Source organism: Pieris napi, chromosome 13 (genome assembly GCF_905475465.1).
Source record: "Pieris napi chromosome 13, ilPieNapi1.2, whole genome shotgun sequence".
NCBI lineage: Eukaryota > Metazoa > Arthropoda > Insecta > Lepidoptera > Pieridae > Pieris > Pieris napi.
The window spans coordinates 7,276,201-7,296,884 of record NC_062246.1 but is presented as its reverse complement, the minus strand read 5'-3'; the positions used below and the strand labels follow the sequence as shown (position 1 = coordinate 7,296,884).

General features: G+C 33.0%; 1 protein-coding gene across 2 annotated transcripts in view; it reads left to right on the top strand.

The window, feature by feature from the left end:
- LOC125055029 overlaps positions 1-20,684 on the top strand; it is a 46,791-nt gene that overhangs the window by 13,938 nt on the left and 12,169 nt on the right. For both annotated transcript variants that reach the window (XR_007117813.1, XM_047657229.1), the window contains exons 3-4: positions 2,786-2,836; positions 19,860-19,966. Coding sequence is in view for 1 of the 2 variants with exons in the window: in XM_047657229.1 (XP_047513185.1) it covers positions 2,786-2,836; positions 19,860-19,966 (158 nt within the window). In the remaining variant the exon portion in view is untranslated. The remainder of the gene's footprint in view (positions 1-2,785; positions 2,837-19,859; positions 19,967-20,684) is intronic.

Here is a 20,684-nt window from a genome sequence, read left to right as displayed (position 1 = left end):
GTATCTCCGTCGCACTTTACGAATCGTAAATATGAGCATACGTAGGTATATTTTTAATTTTAAATTGATTTGTGTTATTCGTTACTTTCGATCAGATAAATTCTATTTATACATTATCAGTGTATTTTTAACAACAAGATATGAAATATCTGATAGACAGTTCCGATTGTACTAATACTGATAAACTTAGGAACTGTGACTTTTAAATTTATTTTGTTTTTAAATTATTGTTTGAATTACATTAATTTTAACAAGATATGAGGCATTCTGATTGTTCCAATTGTAGACCTTTATCTGTCTATTATATATACTTGTAGATACCTAGGTAACACTGATTTTTTTTTAGAATTGGCCAGTTAGAAACATTGCTTATGAAAACTTTTTTTGAATTTCAATTTTAGAACTCTTTGGTAACCTAATTTAGTATATTGCATTATATATTACGTATGTTGTTTTGGTAAATTTCCATGACCTTGAGTAGAATGTAAGCTTATGGTAAGTTATCTAAAAACAATTGATAAACGCCATTTCATATTGTGTTAGTCACAGAGTTGAACTAAATCGCTGATACTACAATTTACATGTATTTCACATTATAAAATAACCAAGTTTGATATATTGAAGAAAATAAATTCATCCCGTTATAATTATTGCGTGATCAGTGAATATTAAAAATTTTCGAAAAAAAACATCGCGAACGGCTCAGTTTTTTCGCTATTATGAGCGCAAAATTAGAATTAGAAAGTTATATCTGGTATATATTAATCCCACTTATCCATCCGTCTCTTTTCATCTCAGCGTAAACGCAATTTGACGAAACGGGACCAAACTACTTTAGTTAAATAGTTCAGATTTAGTTTAGTTTTACGAATAAGGGTTTAATCTTTTATCAGTGTTAGTATTTCTATATCGCTAACCATAATAAAATAGAGGAAAATAGTACAAACGTGACGACCTACCGTAACGACGCGGTCGCTCACGCCAAGGATAAACTAATGGACAGTTATTAGTAGGAAAAACGTCAAGTCATTGAGATACATGCTGGGATATCTCTATTCAAGGTGTTCCTAATAATGTATAAAGACTTTAACAAGACGTGAAATATATATTTTTAAATTCACTATTTAAAAATTCAGTAAAGATAGTGACTCCCGTACGTCAAAAAAGTATTTTTTTTTCCGTACGGAAGTCATAGTCGCGTCTACGTCTGCAATCTTAGCCTAACAGTACTTAAGCATAATCTCAGTTCGCATTGATGATAGACATAGACATAACATTTATTACAAACAAAAACACACACATACAACCACACAAAATAATAGGTACTCAAAGAAAAAATAAAATGAAAGATATCAAAAAAAAAACGGGTGCGTGTACTTATGTACGCGCGTAAGAAGTTATACATCTTTGACATTATAAAAAGTAGTTTTTGATTGCATGCAAATAATTAATTACAATTAAATAATCAAAGACTGGGAAAGAAATAAAAAAAATAATCAAAGATTGTACTTCCTTGGTCCTGCCTACCAGCTACTAGGTTCTCGTAGTTAGACTCTCAGGCTCTGTTTCATTTTCATCACATCTAAACGCAGCCTGGTCTTACCACCACACACTATTTAATTGTTCAAGCTATCGCGGAATATGCTATGTATTAAGAATATCCATAGCCCTAAATAACCTGCATTATGAGCACACCCCACATACACACCCTCACGATTTAGCCTGACTTACACACTATCATACGACACACCCGAATTAGTTAAATTTACTTAGTATAGTGGTATCTCATTACATCAGATTAGCCTGTTATAAAAAAATTTATTTAATCTATTATTATTGATTTTCTCTCGTTTGAACCTTCTACTTTTAGTATACTTGTTCTAATATAAATACATATAGTTTGGGACTTAGTGGAGAATTTTGCTTAACCAAAGAGTTTTACATAGATTATAGAATAATAAATTTGAATGAATGAAATAAAACGCTTTTATTATTAAAACATTTAATCTACTTAACTCATAATATAACGTTCCGTTTAACGTTGAAATATTAATTCACCGTTTTAAAGATTTAAAAATCGAAGGCCATTTTAAGAAAATGTAAACCTTTTATCGCTAGACGACGTGGGTGTATCTGTAGGTGTTCAAGTAAATATTTTCCATCTAAACACTGGTTAAGAGCAGATCTCAAATCGTATATATCTTATAAACATACTTAAGTTGCCCAAACAATTATAATATCTTTTAAACACATACATAGTTTATCCCTATATTTCAGTAAGGATTTAAATTTTATTATATCATCCACTACTTGTAATGGTCCAGTGAATAATCTCGCTCTTACAACTTAATCAACTAACATTAATGAAAAATTGATATATTTTACCTCAAATTTACTTACCGTAACTTTGTGTATCACATTCTTAGTGAGGTTTAAGTTTCTATTTAGTTTTAATAATTTAAAAAAAAAATTGTGGTTGCTTGTTTAATTTTTTTGTAGTTTGAAATTTTTATGTTCTAATATAATTGATGTGTATGTGTGTAAAATTTGTGAAGTCATATTTTCCTGTATATTTTAAGCATGCACGTTGTTTTAGCACTTGTAAATAAATTAATATACTGGGACTGGCTTTTTGTCATTAAGTTCATCTTCGCTCTAATACAATGCGAGTCGTTATGTAATGTATTGAACAATTGATTCCCATGCCCTTATCAAGCAATACTTAAGCTCATTAATGAGCGATTGTCTGATCTTGAGCAATTTGTAACCAGAACTCTGCTTTCAGGTGACTACTGTGCTGACGTCATCATGAAGTGGAACGACGTCACTGACATCAGTAAGTCCACAAAATATTTTAACTAGAAGACATCTGACCTCTATCTATCTTCTATCTATATATATATAATGAAAATGGTCTTCGTTTGAGGCTCAATCACGCCTAAACCACTGATCGTATCGACATGAAACTACCACCATTCGATGCAAAATTTTTCCTAGATGGTTTATGGCTATTTATCTATATATATATATAATGAAAATGGTCTTCGTTTGAGGCTCAATCACGCCTAAACCACTGATCGTATCGACATGAAACTACCACCATTCGATGCGAAATTTTTCCTAGATGGTTTATGGCTATTTATTTATTATTATATAATTCCAACGTTCCTTCATTTTTTTATTGCTGTTTTACTTAAAATAAATGGAATGTTTTTACTTAAAATAATAAACGTATGGATAAAATTAAAATTTATCCATACGGACTTCACCGCGGAAACATTCGGGGAGGCTTCCTAGAACCTCTAAACGTCAACATCTGTTAAAAACTCGATTTTCGAAATATTTCAATTTTCTTAGCGGGAAGTTAAAAAGAAGAATAATAAAAATATGAAAAAAAAAAAATAATGAAACATAAAATTTATTTTAATTCGTCCAGCAAAGCGGGCGCGAAACGGCTAGTATATAATATGTACATATATATTTTTTAAAGCTTTGCAAACATTACATAGAAATCGTCCCCTAATCGCACTCTTTAACGCATACTTAGTAACTATTAATTCATTAATATTTGATTTAAAGAAAAAATATTCTAATTAAATTACAATTTTTTTTATTAAATAGGCACTTTTGCCTAATTTAAACCGTGTATAGGGTTAAAGTCAAAATATTGTATTAAGACAATAAACACATTAAGATATAGGATTTCAAAATGATTATAAAAAACATATTTATGTTTTACCAGTATTTACAACATTCTTAACCTACATACTACATACTTACATAGTAATAATAATAATTAAAAAATGATAAATATAAAAAAAACAAATTTCGACTTTTAATGCTGGCAGCATTTCCTCACTGCTACCTTACAGTATAATTGTGTAAATACTCTTTTACCAGTATAATTTAAACGTTTATATACATTTGTCTACTACTATTTAGTAGTCAGACGTAAGGCGTGACATAAAAATAACGTCAACGTTCTGGCACAAGTATTGGCAACGATAATACTATACTACCGCATCGTACGTATATATATATACGTATACGCCACGTACGTAGGTGCCCGTAGTACGCAACACTGACTCAGAGTGGGCGATTTGTGAAAGATTTATCGAGTTCACGTAAACTATCGTGTTTATAGTAAAGCCCAGAAATATGATTAACCTTTTTTCGATTGATTTAAAGTCATTTTTTAAATGGCAGCGTCATATCGAGTAACGTGCAAATGAATTTACTATTACTGGACAGCGAAGGTTTTATTTAAATGGTTTCAGCGCTTGGTTTATTTTTATAGCTTTAGTGGTGGTAGTACCCATGAATGCTTTTTTGCTGCGGGACCATTGGGGCTATAAAGAAAGTCAGTTGTCTGGGCGCAATGAAATCTTAACTTGGGGAACACGTTCGTGAGCTCACGTCTTTAAATGTCTTTGCAATCGACGACTCCTTAAGAAAATGATTTCCCTTTGGTCTATTAGACGTCAAGCTCAGAACTAGCCAAAGCGTAGGAATAAAATTTAGTTATTTCAAGAGAAATAAATAATAATAGATAATAGAAGTCACAGATTAGATTATTGAAACGATTTAACAAGCTATTTACATTCTGTACCTTCGGCTATGTGATTAACAAATTTATCTCGCCTCAAATACATCTAAAAATATTTACATGCTACAAATGTTGGACTGTACACAAATTCATTTGGCCGCTGCATGGTTATACGTTTTCTTACAAAGTGTTCCTTTTGGCACCGTCCAATTACTTAAAATTATTTGGCATGGTAGAAAGGAAGTCGGTAAGAATGTACGATGCGGGTTCTGTCACCATTGATACGCAAATAGCTTCATGCCAACCGGTCCGCGTTCGTAAATTAGGGTTAATATTAAACATTGAAAGTTGTAGCGTCGTACAAAATTCAAGAATTCGTAGATAACTGTTCAGTTTTTAGATTACAGCAAACAGATATCAGCAAATAAATAAAGAACAAAGTCTTTTACACATGTATACTACCCTGTCTTACTTATGGCTGCAAAAATTGGGCACTGTCTAATCAGTACAGGGACATGCTAGCACTGCCAAAGAGCCATGGAAAGAAGCATGCTGAGCATAAGAAAGTTAGACAAGCAAAGAAACACGGACATAAGAGCCAGAACAGGTGTGACAGACATTCTCACTAAGATAGACCAAATGAAATGGAGATGGACGGGTCATTAGCTACTTAGCTCCCTAGAGACGGAAAACGAAGAAGAGGCCGACAACGCAAGAGATGGGAGGACGAACTGAAACAGCAGGCTACAACTGGAGAAGAGTCGCAAAGGATGGAGAACAGTGGAAAGGGTTAGAGTTAGAGGCGATATACTGGAGTGAAAATACATATTATATTAAAGTTCATATATGTATATAAAAATCACTGAGTTTCGCAATATAGAGTCAAAAGTCAAAAATCATTTAATCATATAGGTAACACAATGTACACTGATGAACGTCAAAAAATAAATGTATGTGAAATGCTTCTAACTTTACATTTAGTGCCAGTTCTCAAATCAAGGGCGTAGAACGGAAGAGAAGAACTGGCAATAAACTCTCCGCCACTCTTTTTTATCGCCATGTTTTTTTTACACAACGTTTGTAAGGAGCTGCAGCCATTACACCATGTTCCACGTGACATCTTAATTATTCTTAAGTAATTAATAATAATAGTAATAAATTAAAAACAAAGACTTGTCCTCTATAGGTTAAGGATCATAATCTCCGTTCGAAACATGTGTTTACATTAAAATTTCCGCAAAATCCAGAAATAATTTAGACTATAATTATTAATGCTATGTAGAATGCTGTTTGTATGCCAGTCAGTGCAGTCAGAATTAGCGGTTTGATGAGATTTCTCCGGCGTTTCAAGAAGTTATTAATCTGTTTGTTTGCTCGCGGGTTGTGTTGGGAATAAATAATGCAAATGGAGGTTCAGCATTCCGGTTTAATTGTTCGTGTAATTCCTCCGAGGCTGCGGTTTCGCCGTGAGCTTTGCGGTTCGAATCTCCTTTAAACAGCTTACGCTTTACAATCAGCGCTCTCTTACGTACATTCTTTGAAAACGACTCCGAACAGACAGTTTTAGTTTTATTCTTTCCGCAGTTGCTCGCCTCATAATCAACTCTGTCTTAGGAACTGAGTTGTTTAAAAACAAACTAGGTAGACTTCCTTTGCCGTAATTACCGTAGTTATAAACATAATAGGCGTAACCATTTAGCATTGTATGAAATTTACATAAACATAAAATAACAACAAACGTGTTCTGTTTCGCAATAGAAGCGTGACGGTGTTCGCTACAGTGCGCCCGCGCCGAAATTCAGATTACATCATTGCGCAAAAAATGGTTTGCGCTTACACAGGTCTCAGGGGCTTGTGGAAGGTGAGGAAGGGGGGCGCGGTTTGAACGACCTTGGCCTTGCTCGAGCGGCCAAGGCGAGCTCTACCTCCAATGTTCCGCAATTATACATGCGCCCACCAGTCTGCCGGATCATTCTGTACGTGCCCTGGGGGCTGGCGTGTAATGGTCACCTTTTATCTGCACTCTTGTACTTGGCAATTTAAAAATTATTTAACTGAGAATTGCAATTAAGTGATTGCATGTGATGCCTTAACGAATAACTAAATATAAGAAGTTTTATAATTATATTTATAAAGAATCAAGAATATTCGTCTCTACATGCTAATAGATGTAGCATAAAATTCTTTTATTATTATTATCGACAAGTTAATATTGAAAGCTTGTCTGGACATGTTACAACTCGAACCCACACTGTGCCTAGAATTATAAATTAACAGCTTGAATCGACTTGGTTAGCATTCTTATCAAACGATTTTAATTCTTAGTATTAGGTTGGAAGTATTTGAGTAGTTTCTTCTCATAAATGTGTCCTGTTCTTATTATTAATTTAAAAAAAATTGTTGATGTTTTTTGATACTTATTTTATTGAAGTATGTACTATCAATTGTCAATCTGACATTGACAGATTGAGTGTTTGTACTTGGAATACGAACTGGTTTTCAATTTCAAACTTATCGGTAATTAAAACGTACTTAAATCAGTTAGAACCTACAATAATATTTTAATAAAATTAAAATAAATTGAAACGGGCTAATGGATTTATAAATATTGATTTCGAAAGACTTAGATGTTTTATTCAATAGTTTACCTAAATTACCATCCATAAGAATTTAGTATACATATCTTAGTACGCATGTTATTGATATTTTTTTATAGGCAATAGGCAAGTGATGGGCTATTTCTGTTCCTGAAGCATTATACCTATTTGATACTACGATTTCCTCAGAAAAATAATTAGTACACAACGTTTCAACCCATAACTCCAGGGGTAGACACGCGCTGCTAAGCCAAAATAAACAGTCAAGAAACCAAATATCAATATGAGTCACCTTTGATGTAGTCATGTGACCACTTAAACTAATAAAAAGTCCAGTTAACTGCTCATGTATACTAATGTGATTATAAATATTATTCTAAATGTTACAGCTTATTCGCTAACAGGTTTTGGAAAGAACCTGCTTTTTATGTATACAACTTTAATAAGTTTGCCTATTAATTTGTATGACTCTTTGGTCCCGGTGTAGTAATGTCAGTTTCATTTAACTATCTGCTTTGAAGCACAGATAAGTAATAGATACGAACTTAAAAGAAATAATGTTGAACAATAGATTAAGGGATATCTTTCTAAAATTTGCTTAAAGAAAAAAGTAGTTAAAAGAAATAAATAGTGCTTAATCATCCTAGTTGCCAATGGTATTTACTTTAGTTATCATATACATAAGCTATTTAATACATCCGACGACAATATAGTCGGGGAAATAGCTAGTAGATGTATTAAAAAGAATCTCTGCTTGGAACCAATATATATTCGCAATTAATACTTTACGGTGAACATTATATTGGTTTCATAAGTCCTAGACGCATCGACGACGTGTCAGGCACAGAAGGCTGATCGCACACATGCCTTTTAACACTTTCCGTATTCTTTAGCATTCTGTAAATGTCTATGATTGAACTTCTACATCCAGCGCTGTGGTCGATTACGTGTGTATGTTTTCAAAACCCGTTCATTATATTTTTTTTACAACACTATTAGTATAATAATAATTGTCTGAAATTGCAATTCCATGAGGCACATGTTGCATCTATTGATAATTGTGTAACAGGATTTTTTGCATTACATAACGATAACGTATCTAGAACTTGGAGAATTCATTTAAAATGAGTAGTTTAATATCTTTTTTATCATACAAGAAATAGCTGACATTTATCAACTGCGATAACCTGTAATTGATTTAATAAATAAATCCATAAACATTAAACATATTGAATCGATATCAAGAGAGCAGTGAGCGGAATAATCAAATAGTAATCGAACAGTAATCGCATTGCTCCCGTAAACGATATAGGATCGGGAAGGGTGAATTCTGGAGATTGATAATAAATAAGGAACATTGTTTTTTCATACGAATTACAAATATAAATAAGTTGACTTGCAGAGTAGCATTGTCGTCCCTTATTCATTCCCAAGGTTTAAAATCAGTAGAATTTTCCAAATTCCGTCTGTAAAAACCAACCTAGGAGTTCAGGCACCTCTCATTAGATTTGCGAATACAACAGAATGAACGCTACATTGCAAAAAAAAAATTGTCATGTTTTTTAGAATATAGGTTTTATACTGTAGAAAATGCATTATAATTGTGGTGTACTTTAGTAAGTCAATAAAAAATACTTAAAACATTTGAAGGCCTCATCCAGTGATGTTCCGTTCTCTTTTACCCAATACCAGATCTGCTAAATTTCTGGTTTCTTGTGTATTCTACCCGCCTATTGTTCGGCTAAAGTGACAGTACGATGAATTTTTGATATCCCGATGTAGTTTATTTTCATCATATAATAGTAATACACGATTGCTTATGTATGAAATACAAGAAAGCGAATAAAGTGTTTATTTTTTGCTTTTTTGATTTTAAATATGTTGAGTAGTTGATGTTCAGCCTGAACCTAGGTAAATGTTGGGTTTAAGACCCGTTTCCTCAGGATATTTTCCTTCCAAATTACATGCTCATAGGATAAGAGTTGAGTTGTGAATCCAATACGTCCAATACCGAAGTCATACTTAATGTCTTTGAAGAATGGAAAGTCGCTTCGTTAAATATTTTTAAGTGAATATTAATTTCATCGATATAGTTTTTTAATTATATCACCGTTAACGTTAATTACATGAAAAACTGAACGCAAAATTACAGCTCGAAAGTTGAAGTAATTCTGATGAAATACTTGAAAATTAAAAAGTTTCTGCTGCAAAATTCCAATAAGTAGATATTTGTATGTAATTATTAACGAGGGCTTAAAATATTGTAAAAAATTTACATCAAAGGAATTACAAGCTTGTGTAATACGCTTTAATGAAAACATGAAGTATTAATTATACAGTAATGCATATTTTATGATTACTATAAAGCTCTTTATTATATTTAAAAATTGATTCGGAATCGTTAGTTTCTCACTTTTTATTTTGCTTATATTTTCTAAGATTAAAGCCATATTGAATGCTTACAAAGCACGTGGCAAATTTTTCACCTATTTATAATAACTTGAAGTAAAAAACGGGTTGGAAAATATTACTAGCAAAGGGTAACATTAAATTTGTTTCGTAAAGTGTATAGTGATTTCGTGATTATTATTTTCTGCCATTAATTTCTCTGAGAATCCCTCCCCCGTTTTAGCTAACTATAATACAATTTAAGATGTTGACAATTGACATTTTTCTTTAACAAATAGGGGGTGAGGAAATATGTTAGGAAGACAGGCTTAATTTACTTTTTCTTTTATGTTTAATTTCAGTTTTCTTTTTTTTATCTATTCACTAGTTGCACCGCGAACTTCGTTTCTCCTTAAAGTGATTTTACGTAGCCTACCTTTTTAGTACATACAAACATGGAACATTTTGCTATGCTACCCCAGAGACTTCGGTTTTCTGGATTGAAAACTTTTAGGTTTATCTGTGAATTTTCTCTCTGTAAACCTCAGAGTTTAAGAAGATTTTAATTAACAAATAAAAAATAGGGGTTGATAATAATAATAATAATAATAATAATTTATTTTTTGCAAGAATATGGTACAAAATGTTAAGGTGATACAATCATAAATCGTTCGCATATTCTGCCACACACGATGGCGCGCAAATTTGTCTTAAAGTATTTCACATTATTATTCAATGTCAATTATTCTTATACTATCTAGTCTATTATATTATATATACGTACATTATATCATGATAGATCGTAGAAGGGTGAACTAAAAAATTCAAATTTAGGGGTGGACCCACATTTAGAGGTTTGAAAGATAGATAGTAGCCGATTCTCAGACTTACTGATATGTATACATAAAAATTTCATAATAAGATCGGAACGAACATTGTGACACGAGAATTTTATATATTAGATGTACTTAATTGACTTATGTTTTCTGTGTCGTATATTTTGTTTTAACAATGTAATCTGTTTTGGCTTTGTATGTTTTATTTTTGTATGTATGTGTAGCTGTAAGATTACTAATAAATATATAAATGATTACTTATAATACTATTATTACTTATTACATGGCTGGACATAAAAAATATTGTGAAATAAATATAGCATTTAACAGGTAGCATTCTAATGGTGAAAAAATGGAAATCGCTCTAGTAGTTCATTTCTCAAAAACAAAAATACTTATAGTAGATGAAGTTTGTCAACCAAGCACTTGAATGTGAAGTAACTATTGAACCATTCTCCATTATTTACCCACAAATAGAGTTGTACAGCATCATTGAATATTTATGAGGTGGATTCGCGAGGAAATAGCGGGAACAAGGGAATAAATCTTATAATGTCAGCACTGAGTGAATCGGTGCACATGCAAATTTGACACACAGACAGGCAGACGTGACGGGACTTTGCTATCTATGGGAAATTCTGAATAATTTAATATTTATAAGCGATTTTCATACATTGGTAAAACAGTAGCAGTGGTCGCAGTGCTGTTTAGTAACATATCTAGGCGTATAAATTGGTAACAGTTTTGAATACCATCGCACTTTTTTGACGATACTAATTATTTAGGAGTCTCGGAGGACCTTCATTGGAACACCTCCAAGTGAGTTTTGCTCCGGAAACGCGTCAAAATTTTTATAAAGATTTATAAAGTAAACTTTGCACTGTAAAACTAATTACCGCTAGTCTAGCATAAACCACATTCAAAATGGCCGATTAAGTTTATAAAATTAATAGGGATGTGAAAAATAATCGATTTTTTTTAAAGTGAAAATCGATTTTTGTATTCGATTTTAATATTAAAAATAATTGAAAATTCGGCGACCAAATATTCATATACTAACTCTAACCTAACCAATCTAAATAATTTTGTTTTTGCGGACAGCTCCGATCTAAATAGTAATTGTTTATTCAAGCCTCGGCTTCTCGGCGTCCTGGTCGCCTTCAGCGACCAAATATTCATATACTAACTCTAACCTAACCAATCTAAATAATATTTGTTTTTGTGGACAGCTCCGGCGCTACGGGAAATCTCTTCCTCCGCGCCTCCGATTATTTATATACACTCTAGGGGTAAGACAGACAAGACCACGTGGATAGTGGGGTGCTCTGATTCGGTTTTGGGTACTTTTTGGATATTAAAGTAAACACTTTATTCTAGTAAAAATTTAATAATATAGAAAGTTGCAAACAATGAAATACAAGTACTAATTAGAAAATACAGACGAGTAGGTATCGATAATTTCAAAAAATTTCGGAACCCTATAATCTATCAACACGAAATTAGGTTAATTTCAATGTTGATTATTCTATAACTTTAAATTTCAAAAATGAGGAAATCGATAAATAAATAAAACGATTATTAACAATCGATAAATTAAAAACACGATTTTTTTAAGTGAACGTCACATCACATAACCAATAGAAAAGTAGAAAATGGCGGATTGTTTACAAATTTTAATACATTACACAAAACTTTAAATTTTTTATAAAAATATTTAGACGCGTTTCCGGAGCAAAACTCACTTGGAGGTGTTCCAATGAAGGTCCCCCGGACACTCCTAGATAATTAGTATCGTCAAAAAAGTGCGGTGGTATTTAACACCCCACCCTATAAATTGAAAGGCGCTATTTGTACTGACAAGTGTCCGGTCAGAAATAATTGTCGTCATTCCGCCAGTATTCAAACCTAGAGCGGGGGAACGCTACGTGTATAAAAAAGGCCACTAGGGTGGTTTAAGGAGAGATCTGGTCGCCAAACTCCAAAAAAGTACATTGTTTCTTCCATTTTTCGTCATCGTTTCTTGAAGTAGGGATAAAATATATGGTGGAGTTGAGTAGTTTATGTATCCATTTTGAAAGATCGATACACGATTTAAATAACTTCGCTTGATAGAAATAAATCCAAACATAGCCAATTTTTGACACTTTTATCGCAAGCCTACTTGGCTTGCGATATATCCATTTCAGAAAAAAAAAAGATAAAATTACATTAATTTAATGATTTACATAACTAATAGTTATTACGGGCCTTGCCTTAGTGCTCCAGCTCTCCACTGCGCCCCGCAGTCCACCCCGAGACACTGACACAGCAATTCGTGCTGGTATAGGATCTTTTTTTTCTCACAACGCAAAATTTTAACTTCAAAGACTGATATTACAAAGTATGTATACTAAAACACATTTTAATGTCAAGACAATTTTACAAGTAAAAGTTAATAGTAGAACATTACCACCGTCTCACATTTTTATTTATTTAAAGCCAAACAATTCTTAGCATAACATACATATTACATAAACTAACCAAATGTTATTTTAGAATAAAATCTTACATTCATCTTTCCTGTCAAATATGTCGCACTCATTTGTCTGTAATTAACTTTGTATTTGGTTAACTAATAGACATGTCGATAAGCTTAACTGATCAGGCATCAAACTTCGTTTAGTTGCACTGTTTAGACATTAAATGATTATTTAATTTGTAAGCATTGTTATTAATATAGTATCGAGAATATAATCGAAAAATCATTTCCTACCACCAAATTGGCTATATTATTATCCCTTGGGATTAATGAATTGTATGACAATTTTATAATGCTATATATTTAAATAGAATTAATGAATAATTCGACTTAAGGTGCTTCAAGAAAAATACCAATTCTTAAAAGCCCGTCAACGCACTCGCAAGCCCTCTTCCATTGAGTGTTCATGGGCACTTAACATCAGGTGAGCCTCCTGCCCCTTTGCCCCACAAAAAGTATTTGAAAAAAAAAAAGATTATTTCCATATAACGCTTACAAACCGGTCTGAGCATAACGTACAATTCGTCGAAAGACATACATAATGACTAACGCATGCCCGAGCTACACATGTGTGGTAAATGTACTATGTACATAAGAACGTGTGCGCAGGATCAAGTCTGCCCACGCGCAATACAATGTGTACTCTGTACGCGTTACTATACGTGTATACTATTTCAAAGTATTCAAACATCTATATTTAGTATAATTGTAAGCGTTTTGGTGTACTATAAATGTTTTATAAACATAACCAATACGTAAGGACACATTCCTCTTCTGCCCAGTATTATTTCCTCAAGAATTTAATCAAGGGTATCTGAACAGAGAGATAAAAAGTCTTGATCAATAAATTATTTTGTGATTGAGACGTAACCTTTGCATGATGGTTATAAATTCTAGTATTCAAATTCAATAATAAAAATTTCTAACAAGCATTTTGAGTTCGTTCTATTACCAGCGTACATAAAAAAACCAAGTATGTAAAGGTATCTCGGCTTCGTGACTCGCTCTCGTCATCCATAGAATCTTGATCTTCGACTTTACTGCGATAACAATACTTCCCATGAATATTTGACACTTATTTCCTCTTTATTGCAATAGCCTAAAGTCGTATTTAGCGTGACTGTAATAACAACAAGTGAAGTTGTTCAATAATTCACAAGCGATTCAGATAATTTTAACAAAGCTGTTGTCAAGGTAAACTGGAAGTTTAAATCTAAATATCAAATAATGTGGTAAAGCTTGATTTTAATTTCGTTTGCAGTTTCGTTTACGGTATTTGTGAGGTCACGTCTTATAATTAACTTGCATCTTCATTGTATAAATTTGGATTACAATGTCGCAGGTATGGAATAAGAATTTAAAATATAATATATAAACTCAAAAAAATACGTTTTCAAGCTGCTAATTGGTCAACTGTCAAATTAGATGAAATCATTTAATTTTGTGTAGCCAATACTTGCGTAGGTTTCTAGTTTAAAAATCAACGCGTCTTTTCGAAAGAGATAAGCAAACGAATTTTAAGATCACATACTTACACACCCTTACTCTTTCAACCCACACACACCTCAACCAATAAATTAATAGTAAATGTCTTGGTTAGAACATGTTTTGTAGTAATTCGTCGTATATATGGTGTAATCCGTTTTGGCTATATTTTTTTAATAAATATTATTTTTAACAAAAATTTATTGTTAATAAACTGTTAAATAAAATAAAGTTATCAAATTACATTTGACATATAAGATTATTGTGAGATTTCGCCGTAGAACAGGCAAAAGTTTAATGTATATATTGTATGTTATACCACATATTTGGTAGGGGAGACCGGGTACAAACGTAACGGCGGGTCGAAAGTAACAAATGCTCTCTAGATTCATCCAATGGTCCAACACAGCTCCGCCGCCGTCAGGCGATAGCTGAGAGCACCCCCCTCACTTGTAGTTAGTCGCCGCGTACTTCAAGCACTGTTAGATTGTGTGAGAGGATACTAAGTGTTTTTACAAACCAAAAGTAAGTTTTTCGATATCTTGTTAAATAATGTTTACATAGTCGTAAAAGGATGGTAGTAATCTGAATGTTTGCATATCTATTTTTGATTAGATTGATTGTACATTGTTTAAATTTGTTTTTGTTTAGCTCGTTCCGTTCTAAGGTTATATTTCATGTTTCAACAAAAATGAGGAAGGGTACAAAAGTAACATAGTCCTATGGGTACAAAAGTAACAAGTTACTGTTGTCCCCGCAATGATTTAATTACCTTTACTCCAACAGAATGCCGCGACAACGCATAAGAACAACTACACGACACATAAGTGTATAGAAAAGCGGCGGATAAATTTTTTTCTGAAAGGTGGCACGATAGTCAAATGGCTGGTAATGAATGGTTGACGGATTTTTTAAAACGGCACCCGAGCCTCTGTTTGAGATCTCAGAGTTTCAACGAACATAATGTGAGCAAATTTTTTGATAATCTTGCCGAGGTAATTGATAGGTACAAATTTGAGCCAAAAGATATCTGGAATATGGATAAGACAGGGGTCCACTGTCCAAAAACTTAGCACGATTGTTGCTCAAAAAGGAACTGAACAAGTAGGTGCAGTAACCTCAGCAGAACGTGGAAGATTAGTAACTGTTGCTGTTGTGATTAATGCTCAAGGAGGACACATACCTCCTTTTTTCGTATTCCCATTGAAACAATTCCAAGACCACATGATACTTGAGGGTCCTGTTGGTTGTGCCGGAGCTGGCAATGCTAGTGGATGGATGCAGAATGCAGAACTTTTACTTTTTACATAAATACTTGTTGATAATAAACAAGTATTACATATAATATTGTATTAATTACCAACCTCTTCTTCTTGTTACTTTCGACCCACAACGTGTTACTTTCGACCTGCCTACGTGGTCGAAAGTAACAACAGACGTTTTTTTTTTAACTCTCTGTTATTCATATAAAACACACCATAGTAAAATAAATCGAGCTGCTAGTGTAAAGAACATAAACTGAATTTATATATGGTTATATTAATTTAATGATAATATTAAAACCTAGCCACAAATCAACTCTGAAGTACAAAGTGTTACTTTTGTACCCGGTCTCCCCTACTCTCTTATTTTAAACACTTCCGCGTTCAATGATACGTTCATCGTTATAAGAGAATACCCAAAGGCGCGTAAACCGAATTTGGTGAATCTTAAAGGAATTTGCCATAACCCAGAACTATCAAAAATTATTTAAATTTGGAACACACTCGAGCTTGTTATTAGATTTGTTTTTCCCATTTAATTTCATTATTTGAGTCAATTACTTATCTTTATTACACGCTGTATGGATTCTCTTAGAGCTCTTAGCTTATGAGTCAGTAGTTTCAAAATAGTTCTGTGCCAAGAGAGTTGTCATCACGCCTTATGAATTATGGTTTAAGTTAATTGATTTACTGTCTGCCAAAAATCGTAAGGCATAAGTTGTTAAGTTTTTTAAAGTTAGTTCCAATAAAAAGTTTTGTATGAGATATTGTTGGACTTAATGTTTTAGTGTTATGATATATTTTAGGATTCTACGCATATGCATTTCGTATGTTTGTCAACAAATGTTTGAGAACTAAAAGTGATATCGAAGTATAGGTTCTAACAGGGAACAGTACAAATCTCATGAAAATAGGTTTATGAGATATGGGACACATTTATGTACATATACGTATTGTTTAGATACGAGGTATATAATATAAAAATGTCGGTTTAATGTTTCTAAATTACTTTTATTGAATAAAGATATTGAATGATGAATACTTAATTGAACCATAGTTTATTCATTCACTTGGAAGTTCTGAGTTCAAATTAAAGTACTCTTTCACACATGTTTAATTCCAACACCCTTACACACCCACTCGCCCACACATTCATACACCGCCATGCTTTAGTTATATTTTTTTGTTCATTAGTAGTATATATGTAGTTATCTCTATAATGCTGAACATTTTCTATCCGCAATGGAAGGCTGCTGACCTTTCCACAGGACCTCCATAGTCGTATCGTCTGGTGCCCAACCTATACCAGCCTATCACAAAGATGGTCAAATTAAAAAAAATATTCCTAATTGCAAAGCATAACATATGTCTAAATAAATAATCATACAAACATTTTCAAAGTGTGTAGCATTGGGACTTCATATATCAAGTGACACATTATGCAGATCTAGGATATAGTTATAGCATTTGAGAACATTTATTGCATTACACTAATAATAAATATATATGTATATGCAAGGTAATAAAAAATCTTCAATTGAAAAAGGAACACACTGAAAACATTACAACACACCCGCTAGACCCCGGCATTGCAGATGTCCATGGGCGACAGTTATCACTTTATTTAAAGTTACCCTGACTTCTTTGCCTCTAGTCTCATAAAAAAACACGACTATTTATTTTATGCATTGATCGAAAGTGATCACGTATAGACAAATTTTGACATAGAATTACGCTAAAATGTAAAGAATCTTCGCGATCTTAAACATTTATTGGTGCATTTGAAAAGGAAATCGACTCTCGATAGTGGATTTCAAAAATTGCCCTGATATTTGATAACAACGTTGTCTGGCGCGTGGTTTGGCGCCGCGCGGTCTGCTGTATGCAAGTTCAAGTCCACCCCTCCCCCCCGGCGGCTTGCACCCCATCCCCTGCGCATATCAACCCCGCCCCGCACACTGCACCCGGTGGGGTTATTACGAATAGCGACCGGTATCTGATCGCGCGATCGCAACTAGTTGGGGTATTTATTACCAAAAGTTACATTTTTACTTTCCATTTATAAATATATCACTGTATAGTTGTCGACCTGCACTGACAGCTTGCTGTAAGTTACTTTAAGAGCCCTAATCTTAATTTAGCATCCAGTACTATTGTATATATGTTGTAGGCCTATTAGGCTACCACAAAAACACCGTCTGCGTTACAAAAAATAAATATGTATCTATATTTTTCAATAACTCAATTAACTGATTAATGATAAAAAACCTTTAACCTCCCAAATGTTCAACCAAGAACCTCCAAGTGAATGAATAAACTATGGTTAGAATACGTATTCACATTTCCTCGTTCAATATGTATATTATCTTTATTCAATAAAAGTAATTTAGAAAAATTAACCGGCTTCATTAAATTTAATATACCTCGTGTTATTCATAAAGTACCAAACCTATTTTCATGAGTCTTTGACTGTTAGAAACATGTTCACAAACTTCGATATTTTTCAAAAATTTGTTAATACGCTTACGAAAGCAACTTTGTTTGTAGACATAAGTCGCTCAGGTTTACAAGTGCGAGAGAAAGAAGGTCCGTAATAATGTTCCGTTGCACACGGCGCCCTCCCGTAGCGATGCTTAGCTCAGCGTTTGACTAATTTCGTACTTTGCTCTTTTGTTGCCAGGCATAACTTGTACTTTATAATTATGCAATTTTATGCATGTCTCTCGGTGGGGGATTTTTTTGTAGTCTTACTTTTATACTTTTTTCTTGTAATAATCTTCACTAAGGTATTTTTCGCTCATTTAAAATCATTTGGAAATATTTTTTAATCGTAGTTTTTCTATAATATCAACCCGTTTATTCTTCAAGCGTTTATACACAAGACTCTTTTTTTATGCATACAAGAGCTTTCTTCATGACTTATCTTTGCATCGCCTCCAAGCTTTGCTTCTTTTTATTTTTGATATCCTAAGAGGAGAGCTCTGGGATATTGGTGTATTATAAAAAAGATTCTTGAATTTAACAATGATTTGTTGATTTACTTTGTCTATTACTAAATGAAAACTGAAAACTCGCATTATTTTCGACAGTCTATTTTTCTAAGATTTTCTTTTGTAATACAAATATGTAGATAAAACAAATTGTATATATATGAAATCAAAGATATACGAGTATTTAATAGAATTATACTATCACGGTATATATTTAATTTTCTACTACGAATATCTTCTATATCTATACTAAAATATAACTACATACATATTTAAATCAAATATTTTTATTCTGTTGCTCTTTATAAACATTTTACTTTAAATAATCTTTGATTTGTGAACAATAGTGTTACAAACTTGCATAGTTTGGATGCATTTTCATACTAAATCTCTGACAGAACTATGGAGTGTAATATTTGTGGTAGTGTGGCGACTTATGCAATGTATTGACATTTTTAGAAGTGGCCGCAGGTCGCCTTAATGGCTCCGATGAGACAATAGTGTAGCCAGTCTGAATACAAAGGAGCCATATATTGCTATCTGATTCTATTATGCTTTAAGTAACATACTCGTAAATATATGTATAATTATTACATACTAGATAATTGTGACTTTCGTAAATTTCAAGGATCTATTTAGCTTACAATACTTAGTAGTTAAGAGCTATGTATAATCTTGCGTTTAACGAACCCAGGACAATGATTATTTCTTTCCAATTTACAGCTGATTAGCCTATTCTAGAAGATAAACAACATTTTTTTTACCAAAGCAGAAATTTATCTAACTTCGCGCAATTCTGTATAATGCTTATTGTATCAAGAATATAATGTCCGTTTATTAATCTCCGTATACACGCGTTTTGTGTACATGTTAACGTAAAATTGTAAACACCGTTAGATTGTAATCTATCTCGCGAGATTATAAACTGTCGAAAGATTGTGAACCTCAGCGTACTGCTTACAATTTAACGTATTATTATTCGGTAGATTGTACTACACTAACTTAGTTATCATTCAAACTTCTTTGGTCAATTACAGATTAATTTTACTTCCCAACAATTTCATATAAATACCGAATAATAATACCTTAAATAGTAAGCAGTTCGTTGAGGTTCACAATCTTTCGACAGTTTACAATCTCGCAAGATATATTACAATCTAACCGTGTTTACAATTTTACGGTGACATACACATGTATTTTGTTTCTTTGACATAAAACCAAAAACGTTTTGTTATAGGCATGGGCGGAGAGGCGTGCGCGTGCGCTCCTGTTCCACCTCGGCCACTCGCTGCTCCCGAACCGGACCAGCTATATGACCATCACTCCTCAGAAGAAGAATTAGAGGTATATATAATGCTTAGGTTTATTGGAACGAAGTTCCTTATCGCGCGTTGTGAAAGGGGGCTAGACGGAAAAAATTCTTACGAAAAGTTGTCACGACACTTTTTTGCTATTTGCTATTGTAATACACCTGTTCTCGTCCGATCACCGAAGTTAAGCAACGTCGGGCGAGGTCAGTACTTGGATGGGTGACCGCCTGGGAACACCTCGTGATGTTGGCTTTTTTTTCGTCGTAAGATTGGTGTCGAGAAAATCTATCATACTGTTATGATACCAATTAACATATAAATTAATCGAAAGGAATTTCGTTCCATCCGGGTGTCCCTTGACACCTCTACAGTTTTTTTTTGGCAAGCTTTTGTTAGTTTACGCTAGAGAAAGATTTTTTAAAACTAATTTAAGGTTTTTTCCGACCAAATGATTTCGTCCAATATTTTTCAAGTATAGTGTAGTGTCTCATACTGATATTACAACTGTGTCTAGCAACTATTATGCTACTCATTGCATAATGGGGTATTCGGAAATAATCCCTAATTCCATAATGAACCGCGCCTTTCTGTACCTCTAACATGAACAATATCTAGAAACGAATAGCCAGTCAATATCTATCGTTAAACTTACGACTTACCTGATATTTCATTGACGCATACGAATACTAAACATAATCGTAAAGTTAAAGGGAAATGGGCAAGGCAACTGGAAGTAGTGGTCAGTGATTTAA